Raw genomic sequence first — 22112 nt, 5'->3', positions numbered from 1 at the left:
TCGCCCCCTCCTACCTCACCTCCCTTCTCTCCTTCTGCAGCCCAGCCCGCACCCTCCGCTCCTCCACCGCTAGTCTCCTCACTGTACCTCGCTCTCGCCTGTCCCGCCATCGACCCCCGGCCCACGTCATCCCCCGGGCCTGGAATGCCCTCCCTCTGCTCCTCTGCCAAGCTAGCTCTCTTCATCCCTTCAAGGCCCTGCTGAGAGCTCACCTCCTCCAGGAGGCCTTCCCAGACTGAGCCCCTTCCTTCCTCTCCCCCTCGTCCCCCTCTCCATCCCCCCATCTAACCTCCCTCCCTTCCCCACAGCACCTGTATATATGTATATATGTTTGTACATATTTTTTTACTCTATTTATTCATTTATTTGTACATATCTATTCTATTTATTTTATTTTGTTAGTATGTTTGGTCTCTGTCTCCCCCTTTTAGACTGTGAGCCCACTGTTGGGTAGGGACTGTCTCTATATGTTGCCAATTTGTACTTCCCAATCGCTTAGTACAGTGCTCTGCACATAGTAAGCGCTCAATAAATACGATTGATGATGATGATGATGATGATGATGAGAAAAAAATCCTTTATTTCCTCCTCGTAAGTTGGGTTGGGGAAATTATTTGCGAGCAATTATCCAAATGCCCCGTTCCAAAGCATGCCCACACACACACAAGCGCAGGTGTATCTGGTAGTGAACTCCCTCCTCGTGTGTTTTATCGGCATTACCGAGGGGTTTCATCATTCTCATCCTGACTTCATCCTCTTATGGCAAGGTCAATTGTGGAAAATCCTTTTCTGACCCCAGAACTATTAATTTCCCTGTCTGGCACTAAAATTGGCAAAGCACTAAGTACTTCGGTGTTTTCTTTCCAAAGTTTTAAAGGTAGTGGTGTCAGAAGCGTGGCTCAGTGGAAAGAGCCCGGGCTTTGGAGTTAGAGGTCGTGGGTTCAAATCCCGACTCCACCACATGTCAGCTGTGTGACTTCGGGCAAGTCACTTAACTTCTCTGTGCCTCAGTTCCCTCATCTGTAAAATGGGGATGAAGACTGTGAGCCCCACGTGGGACAACCTCATCACCTTGTAACCTCCCCAGCGCTTAGAACAGTGCTTTACACATAGTAAAGCGCTTAATAAATGCCATCATTATTATTATGATGATGATTATAAGGTCATACAAGAATTAAATCTAGTAATATGGAGGGGTGGGGGAGAAGAAAGAGGAAAAGGGAGGGGAGAAGGAAGAGGAGGGTAAAAAGGCACTTGAGATTGTTTCTTTCTCTCACACTCTTCCAAGTGTGAGAAGTGTTTCCCCCCCAGCGCTTAGAACAGTGCTTTGCACATAGTAAGCACTTAATAAATGCCATCATCATTATTATTATTATTATTATTATAAAAGGCTTACACAACTTTTCCAATTTGATTTCTGACTAGGAAGATCTGAAACGAACAGTCAGCTGGAGTGTAGAAAACAGAAAGGGCCCCAAGACAGTACACTGGGGGACACCCCGAAGAAGTCACCGTCTTGACAAATTTAAGAACTGACTCCATAAGAAATGAGACCCTGAAAATCAATCAGTCTTATTTATTGAGCGCTTACAGAGCACTGTGCTGAGCTCTTGGGGGAGTCCAACAATAATAATAATAATAATAATAATGATGGCATCTGTTAAGCGCTTGTTAATAATAATAATAATAATAATAATGATGGCATTTAAGCGCTTAATAATAATAATAATGTTGGTATTTGTTAAGCACATACTATGTGCAAAGCACTGTTCTAAGCACTGGGGTAGATACAAGGTAATCAGGTTGTCCCACGGGGGGCTCACAGTCTTCATCCCCATTTTACAGATGAGGGAACTGAGGCCCAGGGAAGTGAAGTGACTTGCCCAAAGTCACCCAGCTGACAAGTGGCGGAGCCGGGATTTGAACCCATGACCTCTGACTCCAAAGCCCGGGCTCTTTCCTGGGCCAAGCACTTTTCTAAGCACTTGGGTAGATGCAAAGTAATCAGTTTGTCCCACATGGGGCTCAGAGTCTTAATCTTCTTTTTACAGATGAGGTAATTGAGGCACAGAGAAGTAAAGTGGTTTGCCCAAGGTCACACAGCAGACAAGTGGCGGAGCCAGGATTAGAACCCACGTCTTCTAACTCCCAAGCCCACGTGCTCTTTCCGCTGAGCCACGCTGTTTCTCATACAGCAGAATTAGCAGACACTTTCCCTGCCCATAGTGAGTTTACAGTCTAGAGGGGGAGACAGGCATTAATATAATAATAATAATAATAATGATGGCATTTGTTAGGCGCTTACTATGTGCAGAGCGCTGTTCTAAGCGCTGGGGGGGATGCAAGGTGATCAGGTTGTCCCACGGGGGGCTCACAGTCATAATCCCCATTTTACAGATGAGGTAACTGAGGCTCAGAGAAATTAAGTCACTTGCCCAAGGTCACACAGCGGACATGTGGTGGAGTTGGGATTCGAACCCATGACCTCTGACTCCAAAGCCCGTGCTCTTTCCATTGAGCCAAGCTGAATAAATAATTCAAACTATGTAATTTAATTAGGTAATTTACATAAATGCCGTGGGGTTGGAGTTGGGGTGAATATCAGATGTCCAGAGGTCATAGCGGCGTGGCCTCATGGATGGAGCATGGACCTGGAAATCGGAAGTATCCGACTTCTAATCCCAGCTCTGCCACGTGTCTGCTGTGTGACCTTGGGCAAGTCACTTCCCTTCTCTGGGCCTCAATGATCTCATCCGTAATATGGGGCTGTAGACCGTGAGCCCCATGTAGGACGTGGACTGTATCCACCCTGATCTACCTCAACGCTTAGAACACTGCCTGTCACGTAGAAAGCGCGAAACAAATACCATTAAGAAAGAAAAAAGGATTGAAGGGCTTATACGATGCAATCAATCAATCAATCGTATTTATTGAGCGCTTACTGTGTGCAGAGCACTGTACTAAGCGCTTGGGAAGTCCAAGTTGGCAAGATATAGAGACGGTCCCTGCCCAACAGCGGGCTCACAGTCTAGAAGGGGGAGACAGAGAACAAAACAAAACGTATTAAGAAAATAAAATAAATAGAATAGATATGTACAAGTAAAATAAATAGAGTAATAAATACGTACAAACATATGCACTTCAGGGATTTATCAGTTACAAGCTATGTGCAAAACACTGTGCTATGCGCTGAAGCTGATTCAGACAGGATGTAGTCAAAAACGGACTCAGTCCTTGCACCGTAAGGGGCTCGGAGTCTTATGGAGGGAAGAGTAACAGTGAATTTAAACCAAATCAATCAATTGTATTTATTGAGCGCTTACTGTGTGCAGAGCACTGTACTAAGCACTTGGGAAGTCCAAGTTGGCAACATATAGAGACGGTCCCTACCCAACAGTGGGCTCACAGTCTAAAAGTCACAGTCGAAAAGACCAAAGTGAGTTACGGATTCACCGGCCCGAAATGAGATCTCTTCTTCAAGTCTCACTCCCTCAAATACTGAATCCGTGTGCCTCGTTTCCTCCCGTCTCAGGCCACAGAGAATTGTGTTTGCATTCTCCACAACTTGTCCTACCAGCTGGAAACCGAGCTTCCAGAGAAATATTCCCAATACACCTACATGCGGAACCGGGATATCCAGCCGGACAACGACAAGAACGTCGGTTGCTTCGGAAGTCGCAGTAGGAAAGTGAAAGAGGTAAGGCGCGTTGCCTGTTAGAGAAGCAGCGTGGCTCTGTGGAAAGAGCTCGGGCTTTGGAGTCAGAGGTCGCGGGTTCGAATTCCAGCTCCTCCACGTGTCTGCTGTGTGACCTTGGACAAGTCACTTAACTTCTCTGCGCCTCAGTTACCTCAACTGTAAAATGGGGATTAAGACTGTGAGCCCCACGTGGGACAACCTGATCACCTTGCATCCCCCCCCCAGCGCTTAGAACAGTGCTTTGCACATAGTAAGCGCTTAACAAATGCTATTATTATTATTATTATTATTATTATTATTATTATTATTATTATTATATGGGAGGGGTCCTATCGGTGATCAGTAAATACATACGATTGGATGAATGAATGAATGATCCTTTCACACATCCATGTGGGCCAGGAAATTCCGGAGAGACAGGGAGAAGAAGGTATTGAAATTCCCCTGGCCATTTAGTGTGCAAACAAATATCGGGCCAAAGTTTTAGCAGCAGTAATCTCAGAGCAAATATTAGTTGTTGGCTAATGGACGGCTCGATGAGGTATATAAAAAATTGCAGGAAGCGGTGTGGGCTGGTGGAAATAATAATAATAATAATAATGTTGGTATTTAAGTGCTTACTGTCTGCAAAGCACTGGTCTAAGCGATGGGGAGGATACAAGGTGATCACGTTGTCCTATGAGGGGCTCACGGTCTTAATCCCCATTTTACAGATGAGGGAACTGAGGCCCAGAGAAGTCAAGTGACTTGCCCAAAGTCGCACAGCTGACAAGTGCTTAGTACTAGCACTTGTACTTAGTTCAAGCGCTTAGTACAGTGCTCTGCACACAGTAAGCGCTCAATAAATACGATTGATGAAGTGGCGGAGCCAGGATTTGAACCCACGACCTCTGATTCCCAAGCCCGGGCTCTTTCCATTGAGCCACAAGAACAGATCTGGGAGTCATAGAACTAAGGGGTCTAATCCTGGCTCTGCCACTTGCTTGCTGTGTGATCTTGGGCGAGTCACTTCCCTTCTCTGTACCTCGGTGTCCTCACCTGTAAAATGGGGGTGAAATACCTGTTCACCCTCCCGCTGAGACTGTGAGCTTCACCCTTCTATTGAGGCCGTGAGCCCTGTGTGGGACAGAGACTGTGTCCTACCTGAGATTAATCTGTGTCCTTCTAGACCGTGAGCCCGCTGTTGGGTAGGGACCGTCTCTATATGTTGCCAACTTGGACTCCCCAAGCGCTTAGTACAGTGCTCTGCACACAGTAAGCGCTCAATAAATACGATTTAATGAATGTAGAAAGGTAAGCTTTCTCTTTCACTTCTATCCACTTCCCAGTGGCAACTATTGATCCCCTAACGCTGCCGCTCGCCCACATCCCAAGAAACGTGAATCTCCCCACTCCTCCCCCTCCAAAGACACATTCCCGGGTGGGATCCTGGGATCTGCCAGGTGGCACAACCAGCACAATCAATCAATCAATCAGTCAATCGTATTTATTGAGCGCTTACTGTGTGCAGAGCACTGTACTAAGCACTTGGGAAGTACAAGTTGGCAACATATAGACACGGTCCCTACCCAACAGCGGGCTCACAGTCTAGAAGGGGGAGACAGAGAACAAAACCAAACATATTAACAAAATAAAATAAATAGAATAGATCTGTACAAGTATAGAATAGATATGTACAAGCACAATTAGGAAGGAGCGTGGCTGAGTGGGAAGAACCCCGGCCTAGGGGTCAGAGGGACATGGGTTCTAATCTCAGCTCCTCCACATGTCTGTTGTGGCCCTGGACAAGTCACTTCACTTCTGTGAGCCTCAATCAATCAATCAATCAATCAATCGTATTTATTGAGCGCTTACTGTGTGCAGAGCACTGTACTAAGCGCTTGGGAAGTACAAGTTGGCAACGTATAGAGACAGTCCCTACCCAACAGTGGGCTCTCAGTTACCTCATCTGCAAAATGTGTGGCCCTGGGCAAGTCACTTCACTTCTGTGGGCCTCAGTTCCCTCATCTGCAGGAATGGGGTTTGAGACTGCGAGCCCCATCTTCCAGACTGTGAGCCCACTGTCGGGTAGGGACCGTCTCTATATGTTGCCAACTTGGACTTCCCAAGCGCTTAGTACAGTGCTCTGCACACAGTAAGCGCTCAATAAATACGACTGAATGAGTGAATGATTGTGGGGCAGGGACTGTGTCGAACCCGATTTGCACGTATCCACCCACATGCTTAATATAGTGTCTGGTACATAGTAAGCACTTAAATAGCACAGTTGATATTATTAATAATATTTAATATTATTGTTAATATATTATAGTATATATTTATATTATAATTAATTAGTGTTATAATATTAATATTGCTAATAATAATGGTGATGGCATTTTATTAAGCACTTACTATGTGCAAGGCACTGTTCTAAGCACTGGGGAGGGTACAAGGTGATCAGGTCGTCCCACGGGGGGGCTCACAGTCTTCATCCCCATTCTACAGATGAGGTCACTGAGGCCCAGAGAAGTGAAGTGACTTGCCCGAGGTCACACAGCTGACAAGCGCCAGAGCCGGGATTAGAATCCATGACCTCTGACTCCCAGGGCCGTGCTCTGTCCACTAGGCCGTTATTCACTCAGTCGTATTTATTGAGCACCTACTTTATGCATAGCATTCATTCATTCAGTCGTATTTATTGAGCACTTACTGTGTGCAGAGCACTGTACTAAGCGCTTGGAAAATACAATTTGGCAACAGATAGAGACAGTCCCTACCGGATAATGGGCTCGCAGTCTAGAAGGGGGAGGCAGACAACAAAACAAATAGAGAGGTGTCAGTACCATCAAAATATATCCCACATGGGACAGGAACCGTGTCCTACTTGATTGTCATTCATTTATTCAGTCGTATTTATTGGGCGCTTACTGTGTGTATATATGTATATATGTTTGTACATATTTTTTACTCTATTTATTTATTTATTTTATTTGTACATATCTATTCTATTTATTTTATTTTGTTAGTATGTTTGGTTTTGTTCTCTGTCTCCCCCTTTTAGACTGTGAGCCCACTGTTGGGTAGGGACTGTCTCTATATGTTGCCAACTTGTACTTCCCAAGTGCTTAGTACAGTGCTCTGCACATAGTAAGCGCTCAATAAATACGATTGATGATGATGATGTGTGCAAAGTCCCGTACTAAGCACTTGGGAGAGCACAATTTAACAACAGGAACATTTCGCCCACAGTGAGTTCACCGTCTACTGGGGTAGACAGGCATTAATATATATAAATAAATTGATAAATGAACAAATAAATTGCAGATGTATACATCATATCAATGAGTTGTCTTTATTGAGCGCTTACTGTGTGCAGAAGAACACTGTACTAAGCACCTCGAGAGTTCAGTGTGACAGAGTTGGTAGACACGTCCCCTGCCCACCAGTAGCTTAGAGTCTAGAGGATGTATTATCTTGTATTTACCCCAGCGCTTAGCGTATGGTGAATATTTAGAGAAGCAGCGTGGCTTAGTGGAAATAGCGGGGGCTTGGGAGTCAGAGGTCGTGGGTTCTAATCCCGGTTCCACCGCTTATCAGCTGTGAGACTTTGGACAGGTCACTTCTCTGACCTCAGTTCCCTCATCTGTAAAATGGGGAGTAAGACTGTGAGCCCTACATGGGACAACCTGATCACCTTGTATCATCAATCGTATTTATTGAGCGCTTACTGTGCGCAGAGCACTGTACTAAGCGCTTGGGAAGTACAAATTGGCAACATATAGAGACCGCCCCTACCCAACAGTGGGCTCACAGTCTAAAAGGGGGAGACAGAGAACCAAACCAAACATACTAACAAACTAAAATAAATAGTTTGTATTTGTTTGTATCTCCCCCCAGTGCTCAGGACAGTGCTTGGCACAGAGTAAGCGCTTAACAAACACCAACACTGTTGTGATTTAAACGACAATAAATCAGGATTGCCGAGATGAAGCCGGTTTTCGCTGTGGAGCGTTACGATGGTGAACTCTGGAGTTCGTTAACTGGAATATCTGATGTGTTTCCATGTGTAGCAGTACCAGGATATCCCCCTGCCCGACGAGAAGAGCAATCCTAAAGGCGTGGAATGGTTGTGGCACTCCATTGTGCTAAGGATGTATCTCTCCTTAATCGCCAAAAGTTCAAGAAACTACACACAGGAAGCGTCTCTGGGAGCCCTGCAGAACCTCACGGCGGGAAGTGGCCCGGTCAGTGAATGATTTTTTATTCCTGTCATCATCCGTCTCCCCCCTCTAGACTGGAATAATAATAATAATGATAATGATGGCATTTGTTAAGCGCTTACTATGTACAAAGCACTGTTCTAAGCGCTGGAGGGGATACAGTGTGATCAAGTTGTCCCACGTGGGGCTCACAGTCTTAATCCCCATTTTTACAGATGAGGTGACTGAGGCTCAGAGAAGTGAAGTGACTTGCCCAAGGTCACACAGCAGACTTGTGGTGGAGCTGGGATACGAACCCATGACCTCTGACTCCAAAGCCTGGGCTCTTTCCACCAAGCCACGCTCGTCATGGGCAGGGAACGCGTCTCCTAGTTCTGAATCCGGCTCCGCCGCTTGTCTGCTGTGTGACCCTGGGCAAGTCACTTCACTTCTCTGGGCCTCAGTTCCCTCATCTGGAAAATGGGGATGAAGACTGGGAGCCCCCCGTGGGACAACCTGATCACCTTGTAACCTCCCCAGTGCTTACAACGGTGCTTTGAAATGCCATCATTATTATTATTACTTAACAAATGACATTATTATTATCATCAGTATTATCATTATAATAGGTTGTCCTGGAATTCCCTCCCTCTTCATGTAATAATAATAATAATAATAATAATAATAATGGTATTTTTTAAGTGCTTACTATGTGCCAGGCACTGTACTATATTATGATTATTATTCTCTGTGCCTCAGTTCCCTCATCTGTAAAATGGGGATGAAGACTGTGAGCCCCCCGTGGGACAACCTGATCACCTTGTAACCTCCCCAGCGCTTACAACGGTGCTTTGAAATGCTGTCATTATTATTATTACTTAACAAATGACATTATTATTATCATTAGTATTATCATTATAATGGGTTGGCCTGGAATTCCCTCCCTCTTCATGTAATAATAATAATAATAATAATGGTATTTTTTAAGCACTTACTATGTGCCAGGCACTGTACTATATTATGATTATTATTCTCTGTGCCTCAGTTCCCTCATCTGTAAAATGGGGATGAAGACTGTGAGCCCCCCATGGGACAACCTGATCACCTTGTAACCTCCCCAGCGCTTACAACGGTGCTTTGCACATAGTAAGCGCTTAATAAATGTCATCATTATTATTATTATTTAACAAATGACATTATTATTATCATCAGTATTATTATTATAGTAGGTTGGCCTGGAATTCCCTCCCTCTTCATGTAATAATAATAATGGTATTTTTAAGCGCTTACTATGTGCCAGGCACTGTACTAAGAGCTGGGCACTGTACTATATTATTATTCTCTGTGCCTCAGTTCCCTCATCTATAAAATGGGGATGAAGACCGTGAGCCCCCCGTGGGACAACCTGATCACCTTGTAACCTCCCCAGCGCTTACAACGGTGCTTTGTACATAGTAAGCGCTTAATAAATGCCGTTATTATTATCATTACTTAACAAATGACATTATTATTATCATCATTATCATTATTATTATAGGTTGGCCTGGAATTCCCTCCCTCTTCATATAATAATAATAATAATTATTATTATTATGGTATTTTTTAAGCGCTTACTATGTGCCAGGCACTGTACTAAGAGCTGGGCACTGTACTATATTATTATTATTATTCTCTGTGCCTCAGTTCTCTCATCTGTAAAATGGGGATGAAGACCGTGAGCCCCCTGTGGGACAACCTGATCACCTTGTAACCTCCCCAGCCCTTAGAACGGTGCTTTGCACATAGTAAGCGCTTAATAAATGCTGTCATCATTATTATTACTTAACAAATGACATTATTATTATCACCGTTATTATTATTATTATTATTTAACAAATGACATTATCATCAGTATTATTATTATAATAGGTGGGCCTGGAATTCCCTCCCTCTTCATGTAATAATAATAATAATAATTATGGTATTTTTTAAGCGCTTACTATGTGCCAGGCACTGTACTAAGAGCTGGGCACTGTACTATATTATTATTATTCTCTGTGCCTCAGTTCCCTCATCTGTAAAATGGGGATGAAGACTGTGAGCCCCCCGTGGGACAACCTGATCACCTTGTAACCTCCCCAGCCCTTAGAACGGTGCTTTGCACATAGTAAGCGCTTAATAAATGCCATTATTATTATTATTATTACTTAACAAATGACATTATTGTTATCATCATTATTATTATTATTATAATAGGTTGGCCTGGAATTCCCTCCCTCTTCATGTAATAATAATAATAATGGTATTTTTTAAGCGCTTACTATGTGCCAGGCACTGTACAAAGAGCTGGGCACTGTACTATATTATTATTATTATTATTCTCTGTGCCTCAGTTCCCTCATCTGGGATTGAGACGGTGAGCCCCGCATGGGACAGGGACCGCGTCCAACCTGATCGACTTGGATCTCCTCCAGCGCTTAGAACAGTGCTTGGCACCTAGTAAGCGCTTAATAAATGCCATTATCATTATTATTATTATTATTATTATTATTATTTTCGTGGACTGGAGCGGGAAAAGAGTGGGGTGGGAGAAGCTGGTTGAGGGGGACGGGCCCCCACTTAAGTGCTCTCGGCCAAAGTGCAACCTGCTCCCCCAAATACTTCAAACAAAATACCTTATTATATCATTCAGCTCCCCGAAATACTTAAAATACCTTATTATATCATTCAGATGCCCTCTGCCGTGGCCCAGACTATCGTCCAGAAGGAAAACGGCCTTCAACATGCCCGGAAGATGCTGCACGTGAGCGATCTGACCGTGAAGAAGACGGCCGTCTCGTTGCTGAGGAATTTGTCCCGTCACCCGACTTTGCAGAATGCGATCGGTGAGTTCATTGTTTCCTTTCAGTCGTGTTTATCGATAATAATCATCATTCATCATGATTTATGGAATCCACATTCATTCAATAAATATGATTGATTGATTCATTCATTCAGCCGTATTTATTGAGCACTTACTGTGTGCGGAGCACTGGACTAAGCACTTGGGAAGTACAAACTAAAATCTCAAACTGTACATGATGTATGTCGAGAGGAAAATAAGCTTTTAGCAAAATGTGAATGATCAAGACTCCATTAACAGTTCATTTTGGCAGTAGAATCCTTTTCCTAACCTTGATCTCCATGGTGTATGGGCAGGGAAGGTGTCTGTTTAGTGTTCATTCATTTAATCATATTTATTGAGCACTTACTGTGTGCAGAGCACTGTACTAAGCACTTGGGAAGTCCAAGTTGGCAACCTCTAGAGACGGTCCCTACCCAACAGTGGGCTCACAGTCGAGAAGGGGGAGACGGACAACAAAACAAAACGTATTAGCAAAATAAAATAAATAGAATAAATATGTACAAATAAAATAAATAAATATTCATTCATTCAGTCGTATTTTATTGAGCGCTCACTGTGTGCAGAGCACTGGACTAAGCGCTTGGGAAGTCCAAGTCGGCAACATCTAGAGACGGTCTCTACCCAACAGTGGGCTCACAGTCTAGAAGGGGGAGACGGGCAACAAAACAAAACACATAAACCAAATAAAATAAATAGAATAAATATGTACTAGTAAAATAGAGTAATAAATAAGTACAAACATATATACAGGTAACTGGGTTAGACACAGTCCCTGTCCCACATAGGGCTCACCGTCTTAATCCCCATTTTTCAGGTGAGGGAACTGAGGCCCAGATTCGTTCATTCATTCAATCGGATTTATTGAGCGCTTACTGTGTGCAGAGCACTGTACTAAGCGCTTGGGAAGTACAAGTTGGCAACATATAGAGACAGTCCCTACCCAACAGTGGGCTCACAGTCTAGAAGGGGGAGACGGGCAACAAAACATATAAACCAAATAAAATAAAGAGAATAAATATGTACAAGTAAAATAGAGTAATAAATAAGTACAAACATATATACAGGTAACTGGGTTAGACACAGTCCCTGTCCCACATAGGGCTCACAGTCTTAATCCCCATTTTCCAGGTGAGGGAACTGAGGCCCAGATTCACTCATTCATTCAATCGGATTTATTGAGCACTTACTGTCTGCAGAGCACTGTACTAAGCGCTTGGGAAGTCCAAGTTGGCAACATCTGGAGACGGTCCCTACCCAGCAGCGGGCTCACAGTCTAGAAGGGGGAGACGGACAACAAAACAAAACACTATAAACCAAATAGAATAAATATGTACAAGTAAAATAAATAGAGTAATAAATATGTACAAACATTTATACAGGTAACTGGGTTAGACATTGATAATTATGGCATTTGTTAAGCGCTTACTATGTGCAAAGCACTGTTCTAAGCGCTGGGGAGGTTACAAGGTAATCAGATTGTCCCACGTGGGGCTCACAGTCTTAATCCCCATTTTACAGTTGAGGTAACTGAGGCCCCGAGAAGCTAAGTGACTAGCCCAAGGTCACACAGCTGACAAGTGGTGGAGCCGGAATTTGAACTCATGACCTCTGACTCCAAAGCCCGGGCTCTTTCCATCGAGCCACGCTGTTTATGGAGCACTTACTGTGTGCAGAGCACTGTATTAAGCGCTTGGAAAGCACAGTTCAGCCGCAGATAGAGCAATCCCTGCCCAGCAACGGGCTCGCAGTCTAGAAGGGGGAGACAGACAACGAAACAAACAAGGAGACAGGTCAGAATAGATAAATAGAATTATAGATATATACACATCATTAATAAAAATAAATAGTGTAATAAAGATGTATGAATATACACAAGTGGCGTGGGGAGGGGAAGGGAGTAGGGCAGAGGGAGGAGCAGCAGAGGATAAGCGGGGGGCTCAATCTAGGAAGGCCTCCTGGAGGAGGTGAGCTACGAGGTGATCTGGTTGTCCCACGGGGGGCTCACAGTTTTAATCGAAGGGACAACCTGATCACCTTCATCATCATTATTATTATTATTATTATTATTATTATTATTATTATATAGAGACGATCCCTACCCAACAGCGGGCTCATCATCAATTGTATTTATTGAGCGCTTACTATGTGCAGAGCACTGTACTAAGCGCTTACAGTTGACAGACATTCCTATGGTTGCAGTCTCAGGGACTGCCCAACCTAATGACCTTGTCTCCACCCCAACGCTTAGTACAGTGCTTGCCTGGCACATAGTAAGCGCTTAACAAGTACGATTTAAAAAAAAAAATACAAGGTTGCCCACACCCAGTCCAACCTCTCGAATATTAACAGTTGCGGTACTTGTTAAGCGCTTAACTCTATTCTAGGCGATCACTGTATTAAACACAAGATTCAAGATAATCCCCATTTTCCAGATGAGGTCACTGAGGCCCAGAGAAGTGAAGTGACTTGCCCTAGGTCACCCAGCAGACAAGTGGCGGAGCTGGGATTCGAACCCATGACCTCTGACTCCCAAGCCCAGGCTGTTACCACTGAGCCACGCTGCATCCCCATTTTTGCAGTTGGGGGAACTGAGGCACAGAGAAGCCGCGTGGCTCAGTGGGAAAAGCCCGGGCTTTGGAGTCAGAGGTCATGGGTTCACATCCCGACTCCGCCAACTGTCAGCTGGGCGACCGTGGGCAAGTCACTTCACTTCTCTGGGCCTCAGTTCCCTCATCTGGAAAATGGGGATTGAGACTGTGGGCCCCCCGTGGGACAACCTGATCACCGTGTGTTCCCCACCAGCGCATGGAATAGTGCTTTGCACATGGTGAGCGCTTAGAGAATACCATCATTATTATTATCATCATTGTCATTAATAATAATAGTGATGGTATTTGTTAAGCGCTTACTATGTGCAAAGCACTGTTCTAAGCACTGATAATAATGATGGCATTTATTAAGCGCTTACTATGTGCAAAGCACTGTTCTAAGCGCTGGGGAGGTTACAAGGTGATCGGCTTGTCCCTCGGGGGGCTCACAGTCTTCATCCTCATTTTACAGATGAGGTAACTGAGGCCCAGAGAAGTGAAGTGACTTGCCCAAAGTCACACAGCTGACTAGTGGCAGAGCCGGGGTTTGAACCCATGACCTCTGACTCCAAAGCCCGGGCTCTTTCCACTGAGCCACGCTGCTTCTCTGTGACTAGACTGTGACTAGTCTAGTCTAGACTTTCTAGATTGTGAGCCCACTGTTGGGTAGGGACCGTCTCTATAGGTTGCCAACTTGTACTTCCCAAGCGCTTAGTCCAGTGCTCTGCACACAGTAAGCGCTCAATAAATACGATTGAATGAATGAATGAAGGAAGGAAGAGAGCAAGTTTGACGAATGTGTGGGCAGGGGGAGGATGTGGGCCGGGGGCGTTTCCCATGAAAACTCTGAATGTCGGTGTCTGGAGATGCTGTTGACCATCAGTGGAAAGAGCCCGGGCTTTGGAGTCAGGGGTCACGGGTTCAAATCCCGGCTCCTCCAATTGTCAGCTGTGTGACTTTGGGCAAGTCACTTCACTTCTCTGGACCTCAGTTCCCTCGTCTGTAAAATGGGGATGAAGACTGTGAGCCCCCTGTGGGACAGGGACTGTCTCTATATGTTGCCAATTTGTACTTCCCAAGCGCTTAGTACAGTGCTCTGCACATAGTGAGCGCTCAATAAATACGATTGATGATGATGACAACCTGATCACCATCATCATCATCATTATTATTATCATTATTATTATTATTATTATTATTATTATTATTATTTTATTATTTTATTATTATCTTTTAGACTGTGAGCCCACTGTTGGGTAGGGACTGTCTCTATATGTTGCCAATTTGTACTTCCCAAGCGCTTAGTACAGTGCTCTGCACATAGTAAGCGCTCAATAAATACGATTGATGATGATGACAACCTGATCACCTTCATCATCATCATCATCATTATTATTATTATTATTATTATTATTATTATTATTATCATCATATAGAGACAGTCCCTACCCAACAGCGGGCTCACAGTTGACAGACATTCCTATGGTTGCAGTCTCAGCGACTGCCCAACCTAATGACCTTGTCTCTACCCCAACGCTTAGTACAGTGCTTGCCTGGCACATAGTAAGCGCTTAACAAGTACGATTTAAAAAAAAAATACAAGGTTGCCCACACCCAGTCCAACCTCTCGAATATTAACAGTTGCGGTATTTGTTAAGCGCTTACTCTATTCTAGGTGATCACTATATTAAACACAAGATACAAGATAATCCCCATTTTCCAGATGAGGTCACTGAGGCCCAGAGAAGTGAAGTGACTTCACCCAGCAGACAAGCGGCGGAGCCGGAATTCGAACCCATGACCTCTGACTCCCAAGCCCAGGCTGTTACCACTGAGCCCCGCTGCATCCCCATTTTGCAGATGAGGGAACTGAGGCCCAGAGAAGTGAAGGGACCAACCAAAGGACACACAGGAGACAGGTGGCCGTGTCGGGATTAGAACCCAGGTCCTCTTACTCCCAGGCCCGGCTCTTTCGACTGGGCCATGCTGCTTCTCAGCCCTAACATGCTAAATTAGGAGAAAAAGCCCAGGATTCGAGTCCTCTCTTCAGGGATGGATTTGTCAGCGCACCATACACAGGTTAAATTAAAAATGTAAATTTTCCCTCCGAGTGAGCGCACTTCGGAAGAGTCTCAGTCACGCCAACAATCTGCTACACCCTGGATTACTGTGTGGTTTATCATCATCATCATCATCATCATCATTATTATCATGTGTGTCAAACACTTCATTCATTCATTCAGTCGTATTTATTGAGCGCTTACTGTGTGCAGAGCACTGTACTAAGCGCTTGGGAAGTACAAGTTCATTTATTCATTCATTCAATCGTATTTATTGAGCGCTTATTGTGTGCAGAGCACTGTACTAAGCGTTTGGGAAGTACAAGTTCATTCATTCATTCATTCAATCGTGTTTATTGAACGCTTACTGTGTGCAGAGCACTGTACTAAGCGCTTGGGAAGTGCAAGTCGGCAACATATAGAGACAGTCCCTACCCAACAGCAGGCTCTCAGTCTAGAAGGGGGACACAGGCAACAAAATAAAACATGTAGACAGGTGTCAAGTCATCAGAATAAACAGAAGTAAAGCTAGATTCTTTCATTCATTCATTCATTCAACATAACAGACAAATTCCCTGCCCACAATGAGCTTGTCTGCTGTGTGACTTTGTGCAATACCTCTCTGTGCCTCAGTGACCCTATAGGGGGATTGTAGGGGGATTTTGATGAATTTATTATTCTTAGAGACGCGGCATGGTCTAGTGGAAAGCCCTACCCAACAGTGGGCTCACAGTCTAGAAGGGGGAGACAGACAACAAAACAAAACATATTAACAAAATAAAATAAATAGAATAATGTACAAATAAAATAGAGTAATAAATACGTACAAACGTACATACATATATACAGGTGCTGTGGGGAGGGGAAGGAGGTAAGGCGATGGGGAGGAGGGGGAGGATTGTTCCCCCTTGCATTGTTCTAAGCAATGAGGTTAGATACAAGTTAATGGGGTTGGATACAGTCCCTGTTCCGCATTCATTCATTCAATCGTATTTATTGAGCACTGACTGTGTGCAGAGCACTGTACTAAGCGCTTGGGCAGTACAAGTTGGCAACATATAGAGATGGTCCCTACCCAACAGTGGGCTCACAGTCTAGAAGGGGGAGACAGACGACAAAACAAAACGTACTAACAAAATAAAATAAGTAGAATAAATATGTACAAGTAAAATAAATAGAGTAATAAATATGTACAAACATATGTACATACATACAGGTGTTGTGGGGAGGGGGAGGAGGTAAGGCGATGGGGAGGAGGGGGAGGATCGTTCCCCCGTGCATTGCTCTAAGCTATGCGATTAGATCAATCAATCAATCAATCAATCGTATTTATTGAGCACTTACTGTGTACAGAGCACTGTACTAAGCGCTTGGGAAGTCCAAGTTGGCAACATATAGAGACAGTCCCTACCCAACAGTGGGCTCACAGTCTAAAAGTCTAGATATAAGTTAATGGGGTTGGATACAGTCCCTGTCCCACATGGGGGTCACCAAGTGAGGTTGTAAGGTGCAAATTGCCGAAAGCAGAATACACAACTCTTATTTCTAAACAACAATCATTAATTAATATTGCTAGCGAGAAGCAGCCTGGGAGTCGGAAGAGCCCTATTCTAATCCCAGCTCTGCCACTTATAATAATAATGGCATTTATTAAGCGCTTACTATGTGCAAAGCACTGTTCTAAGCGCTGGGGAGGTTACAAGGTGATCAGGTTGTCCCACGTGGGGCTCACAGTCTTAATCCCCATTTACAGATGAGGTAACTGAGGCACAGAGAAGTTAAGTGACTTGCCCAAAGTCACACAGCTGACAAGCAGTGGAGCCGGGATTTGAACCCATGACCTCTGACTCCAAAGCCCGAGCTTTTTCCACTGAGCCACGTTGCTTCTACTAGTAGCACCCACTTGCCCGCTGGGTGACCTTAGGCAAGTCACTTCACTTCTCTGAAGCAGCGTGGCTCAGTGGAAAGAGCCCGGGCTTTGGAGTCAGAGGTCATGCGTTCGAATCCCGCTCTGCCACATGTCTGCTGTGGGACCTTGGGCAAATCACTTCACTTCTCTGAACCTCAGTTACCTCATCTGTAAAATGGGGATTAAGACTGTGAGCCCCACATGGGACAACCTGATCACTTTGTATCCCCCCCAGCGCTTAGAACAGTGCTTTGCACATAGTAAGCGCTTAACAAATGCCAACATTATTATTCTCTGTGCCTCAGTGACCTCATCTGGAAAATGAGGATAAAATGCCTGTTCTCGCCACCCCCCTTGACTGTGATTCCCAGATGAAACGAGGACATTGTGTGATCTGATTATCTCGCATCCATTCCAGCTAATAGCACAGCCCAAGGCACATAGTGTGTGCTTAATAAATACCATCAGTATCATTCACAGTAAACACTTAATAAATACGACTGAATATAAAAACAGTCAGGGACAGTGTGTTCTGTCATCAGTATCATTCACAGTAAACACTTAATAAATACAACTGAATATAAAAACAGTCAGGGACAGTGCGTTCTGTCATGGTTTTGCTTCCCCCTCATCCCCCTCTCCATCCCCCCCATATTACCTCCTTGCCTTCCCCACAGCACCTGTATATATGTATATATGTTTGTACATATTTGTTACTTTATTTATTTATTTATTTATTTTACTTGTACATATCTATTCTACTTATTTTATTTTGTTAGTATGTTTGGTTTTGTTCTCTGTCTCCCCCTTTTAGACTGTGAGCCCACTGTTGGGTAGGGACTGTCTCTATATGTTGCCAATTTGTACTTCCCAAGCGCTTAGTACAGTGCTCTGCACATAGTAAGCGCTCAATAAATACGATTGTTGATCATGATGATGATAGATAGAGGTGGGCGGTAACACAAGATGATCAAAATCCTCACCTGACTAGTCTAATGAGCGTGAACGAATCAAAAGAAAAAGCTTTTATGTTCTGGGAAAGCTTCTGTGAATAGGGAAGAAATTTCGCTGCCGGCAGCTCTCAGTGTTATTAAAATGTCTTTTCCTTCTTTGTGGCTTCGTGCGGTGCACACCTGTATGGATGTATTGCCCTCGGGGGTCTTTCTTTTTTTGTTCCAAAATACCTACCTCTCCCGTGAGAACATGGTAAAAATAATCAGTTATCATATACCTCCCAAGGAAAAATGGTAACCATCTTGCCTTTCACCAGTCTCCTTCATCCATAGCTAAATCCTTGTCTTTTGTATGCCCTTTAAAATATGCATATATGTTTGTTCTTCAAGTTAATGAACACTTAAACTTGTGACTAATTGAAATAATAATAATGGCATTTATTAAGCGCTTACTATTTGCAAAGCACTGTTCTAAGCACTAGGAAGGTTACAAGGTGATCAGGTTGTCCCACGGGGGGGCTCACAGTCTTCATCCCCATTTTACAGATGAGGTAACTGAGGCACAGAGAAGTGAAGTGACTTGCCCAAAGTCACGCAGCTGACAATTGGCGGAGCCGGGATTTGAACCCATGATCTCTGACTCCAAAGCCCGTTGCTGTTGCCACTGAGCCACGTAGCTTATGCACCGGATAGAACCTACTTAAAACCACTTCCGTGGCTAATAAAAATTCTGGTATTTGTTAAGCGCTCACTCCGTGCCAGGCACTGTACTAAGCGCTGGGAGGGATACAAGCAATTCGGGTTGGACCCAATCCCTGTCCCATATGGGGCTCCCATTCATTCATTCAGTCAGCGCTTAGAACAGTGCTTTGCACATAGTAAGTGCTTAATAAATGCCATTATTATTATTATTATTATTCAATCGTATTGAGCGCTTACTGTGTGCAGAGCACTGTACTAAGCACTTGGGAAGTACAAGTCGGCGACAGACTGTGAGCCCACTGTTGGGTAGGGACTGTCTCTATATGTTGCCAACTTGTACTTCCCAAGCGCTTAGTACAGTGCTCTACACACAGTAAGCGCTCAATAAATACGATTGATTGATATAGAGACGGTCCCTACCCAACAACGGGCTCACAGTCTAGAAGGGGGAGACAGACAACAAAACAAAACATGTGGACAGGTGTCAAGTCGTCAGAACAAATAGAGTTAAAGCTAGATAATAATAATAATAATAATAATAATGGCATTTATTAAGCACTTACTATGTGCAAAGCACTGTTCTAAGCGCTGGGGAGGTTACAAGGTGATCAGGTTGTCCCACGGGGGGCTCACAGTCTTCATCCCCATTTTACAGATGAGGTCACTGAGGCCCAGAGAAGTGAAGTGACTTGCCCAAAGTCACACAGCTGACAATTGGCGGAGTTGGGATTTGAACCCGTGACCTCTGACTCCAAAGCCCGGGCTCTTTCCACTGAACCACGCTGCTTCTCTAATGCATATCATGAACAAAATAAATAGAATAGTAAATATGTACAAATAAAATAGAGTAATAAATCTGTACAAACATATATACAGGTGCTGTGGGGAGGGGAAGGAGGTAGGGCCGGGGGGGGTGGGGAGGAGGAGAGGAAAAAGGGGGCTCAGTCTGGGAAGGCCTCTTGGAGGAGGTGAGCTCTCAGTAAGGCTGAGCTCTCTCCCAGTCTCAATCCCCATTTTCCGGATGAGATAACTGAGGCCCAGAGCAGTGAAGTGACTTGCCCAGAGTCACCCAGCAGAGAGGTTGCTGAAACCTCTAGACTTCTGGACTGTGAGCCCGCTGTTGGGTAGGGACCGTCTCTAGATGTTGCCAACCTGGACTTCCCAAGCGCTTAGTACAGTGCTTTGCACACAGTAAGCGCTCAATAAATATGATTGAATGAACGAATGAATGAAACTGGACTAGAACTCAGGCCCCAGGCCTGTGTTTTATTCACTAGGGAGAAGGGAAGCAGCATGGCCTAGTGTTAACAGCCTGGGCGTTGAGCCAACTGTTGAGTAGGGACCATCTCTATGTGTTGCCAACTTGTACTTCCCAAGCGCTTAGTACAGTGCTCTGCACACAGTAAGCGCTCAATAAATATGATTGAATGAATGAATGAATGGAGTCAGAGGTCATGGGTTCTAATCCCGGCTCTGCCACTTCTGTGCCATGTGACCTTGGGCAAGTCAATCAATCAATCAGTCGTATTTATTGAGCGCTTACTGTGTGCAGAACACTGTACTAAGCGCTTGGGAAGTACAAGTTGGCAACAAATAGAGGCGTTCCCTACCCAACAGTGGGCTCAGAGTCTAGAAGAATGGGCTCACAGTCTAGTGACTTCAGTGTGCCTCAGTGACCTCATCAGTAAAATGGGGATTGAAACTGTGAGCCCCAGATGGGAAGGGACTTTGTCCAACCTGATCGCCAGAGAAGCAGCGTGGCTCAGTGGAAAGAGCCCAGGCTTTGGAGTCAGAGGTCATGGGTTCAAATCCCGGCTCCACCAACTGTCAGCCGGGTGACTTTGGGCAAGTCACTTCACTTCTCTGGGCCTCAGTTCCCTCATCTGTAAAATGGCAATTAAAGCTGTGAGCCCCCGTGGGACAACCTGATCACCTTGTCACCTCCCCAGCTCTTAGAACAGTGCTTTGCACGTAGTAAGCGCTTAATAAATTCCATCATTATTATTGTATCTACCCCTGCGCTTAGAACAGCGCTTGGCACATAGTAAGCGCTTAACAAATGCCATCGTTAGACCACCCTGCTTCTCAAGAATAAGCCTTCAGGGGAAGGCATTCGGTGTGAAAGCAGAGGATATCACGGAGGGGAGGCAGGCTCCAACTTGCCAGCCCAACAGTAGAGTAACCCTCTGGGAGTCTTTCTGAACCAGGCTTGATTTCAATTAATCAATCAATCAATCATATTTATTGAGCGCTTACTGTGTGCAGAGCACTGTACTAAGCGCTCGGGAAGTCCAAGTTGGCAACGTATAGAGATGGTCCCTACCCCAACAGTGGGTTCACAGTCCAGAAGGGGAAGCTAAAGCTATGGGGATTTTAGTCCAGGACCCAGAGGCTCTCAAGCGCTTAGTACAGTGCTCTGCACACAGTAATCGCTCAATAAATACAACTGAATTTTAGACTGTGAGCCCACACTTTTAGACTGTGAGCCCACTGTTGGGTAGGGACTGTCTCTATATGTTGCCAACTTGGACTTCCCAAGCGCTTAGTACAGTGCTCTGCACACAGTAAGCGCTCAATAAATATGATTGATTGATTCCATGCAGCTGCAGCCTCCCTCCCAGCCCTACTTTCCCACCTTGCAGAAAGCGAGCCGCCCAGGGTCCAACAGACAGGCGTTGACGATCAGTACTGTGGCCGTCGGTATTTTATACCGCGAACTCAAGCCGGTCGGCGGCCAGCCACTGAACCGGACAGACAAACTCACTGAGCTTCCTTATTCATTCATTCAGTCGTATTTATTGAGCGCTTACTGTGTGCAGAGCACTGTACTGAGCGCTTGGGAAGTACAAGTCGGCAACATCTAGAGACGGTCCCTACCTGACAACTGGCTCACAGTCTAGAAGGCGGAGACAGGCAACAAAACAAAACGTGAGGTCAATCAATTGTATTGATTTATTGAGCGCTTACTGTGTGCAGAGCACTGTACTAAGCGCTTAGCACTGTACTAAGTGATGGGATAAGTATATGAGATGCATATTGTTCCCCGGGAACTTTTAGAGAAGCAATGCGGTCTAGTGGCTAGACCCCGGGCCCGGGCATCAGAAGGACCTGGATTCGCTCATTCATTCATTCATTCAG

At 44.7% G+C, this 22112-nt stretch overlaps 1 protein-coding gene across 1 annotated transcript in view; it reads left to right on the top strand.

The window, feature by feature from the left end:
* Positions 1-22112, top strand: part of PKP2 (plakophilin 2) — a 133179-nt gene that overhangs the window by 85244 nt on the left and 25823 nt on the right. Inside the window, exons 9-11 of the mRNA XM_038770857.1 lie at positions 3533-3697; positions 7750-7923; positions 10589-10742. Of these exons, the coding sequence (XP_038626785.1) occupies positions 3533-3697; positions 7750-7923; positions 10589-10742 (493 nt within the window). The remainder of the gene's footprint in view (positions 1-3532; positions 3698-7749; positions 7924-10588; positions 10743-22112) is intronic.

Source organism: Tachyglossus aculeatus, chromosome 2 (assembly GCF_015852505.1).
Source record: "Tachyglossus aculeatus isolate mTacAcu1 chromosome 2, mTacAcu1.pri, whole genome shotgun sequence".
Classification (NCBI taxonomy): Eukaryota; Metazoa; Chordata; class Mammalia; order Monotremata; family Tachyglossidae; genus Tachyglossus; species Tachyglossus aculeatus.
Note: the sequence above shows the minus strand (reverse complement) of the source record. Positions and strands in the feature narration are given on the sequence as shown.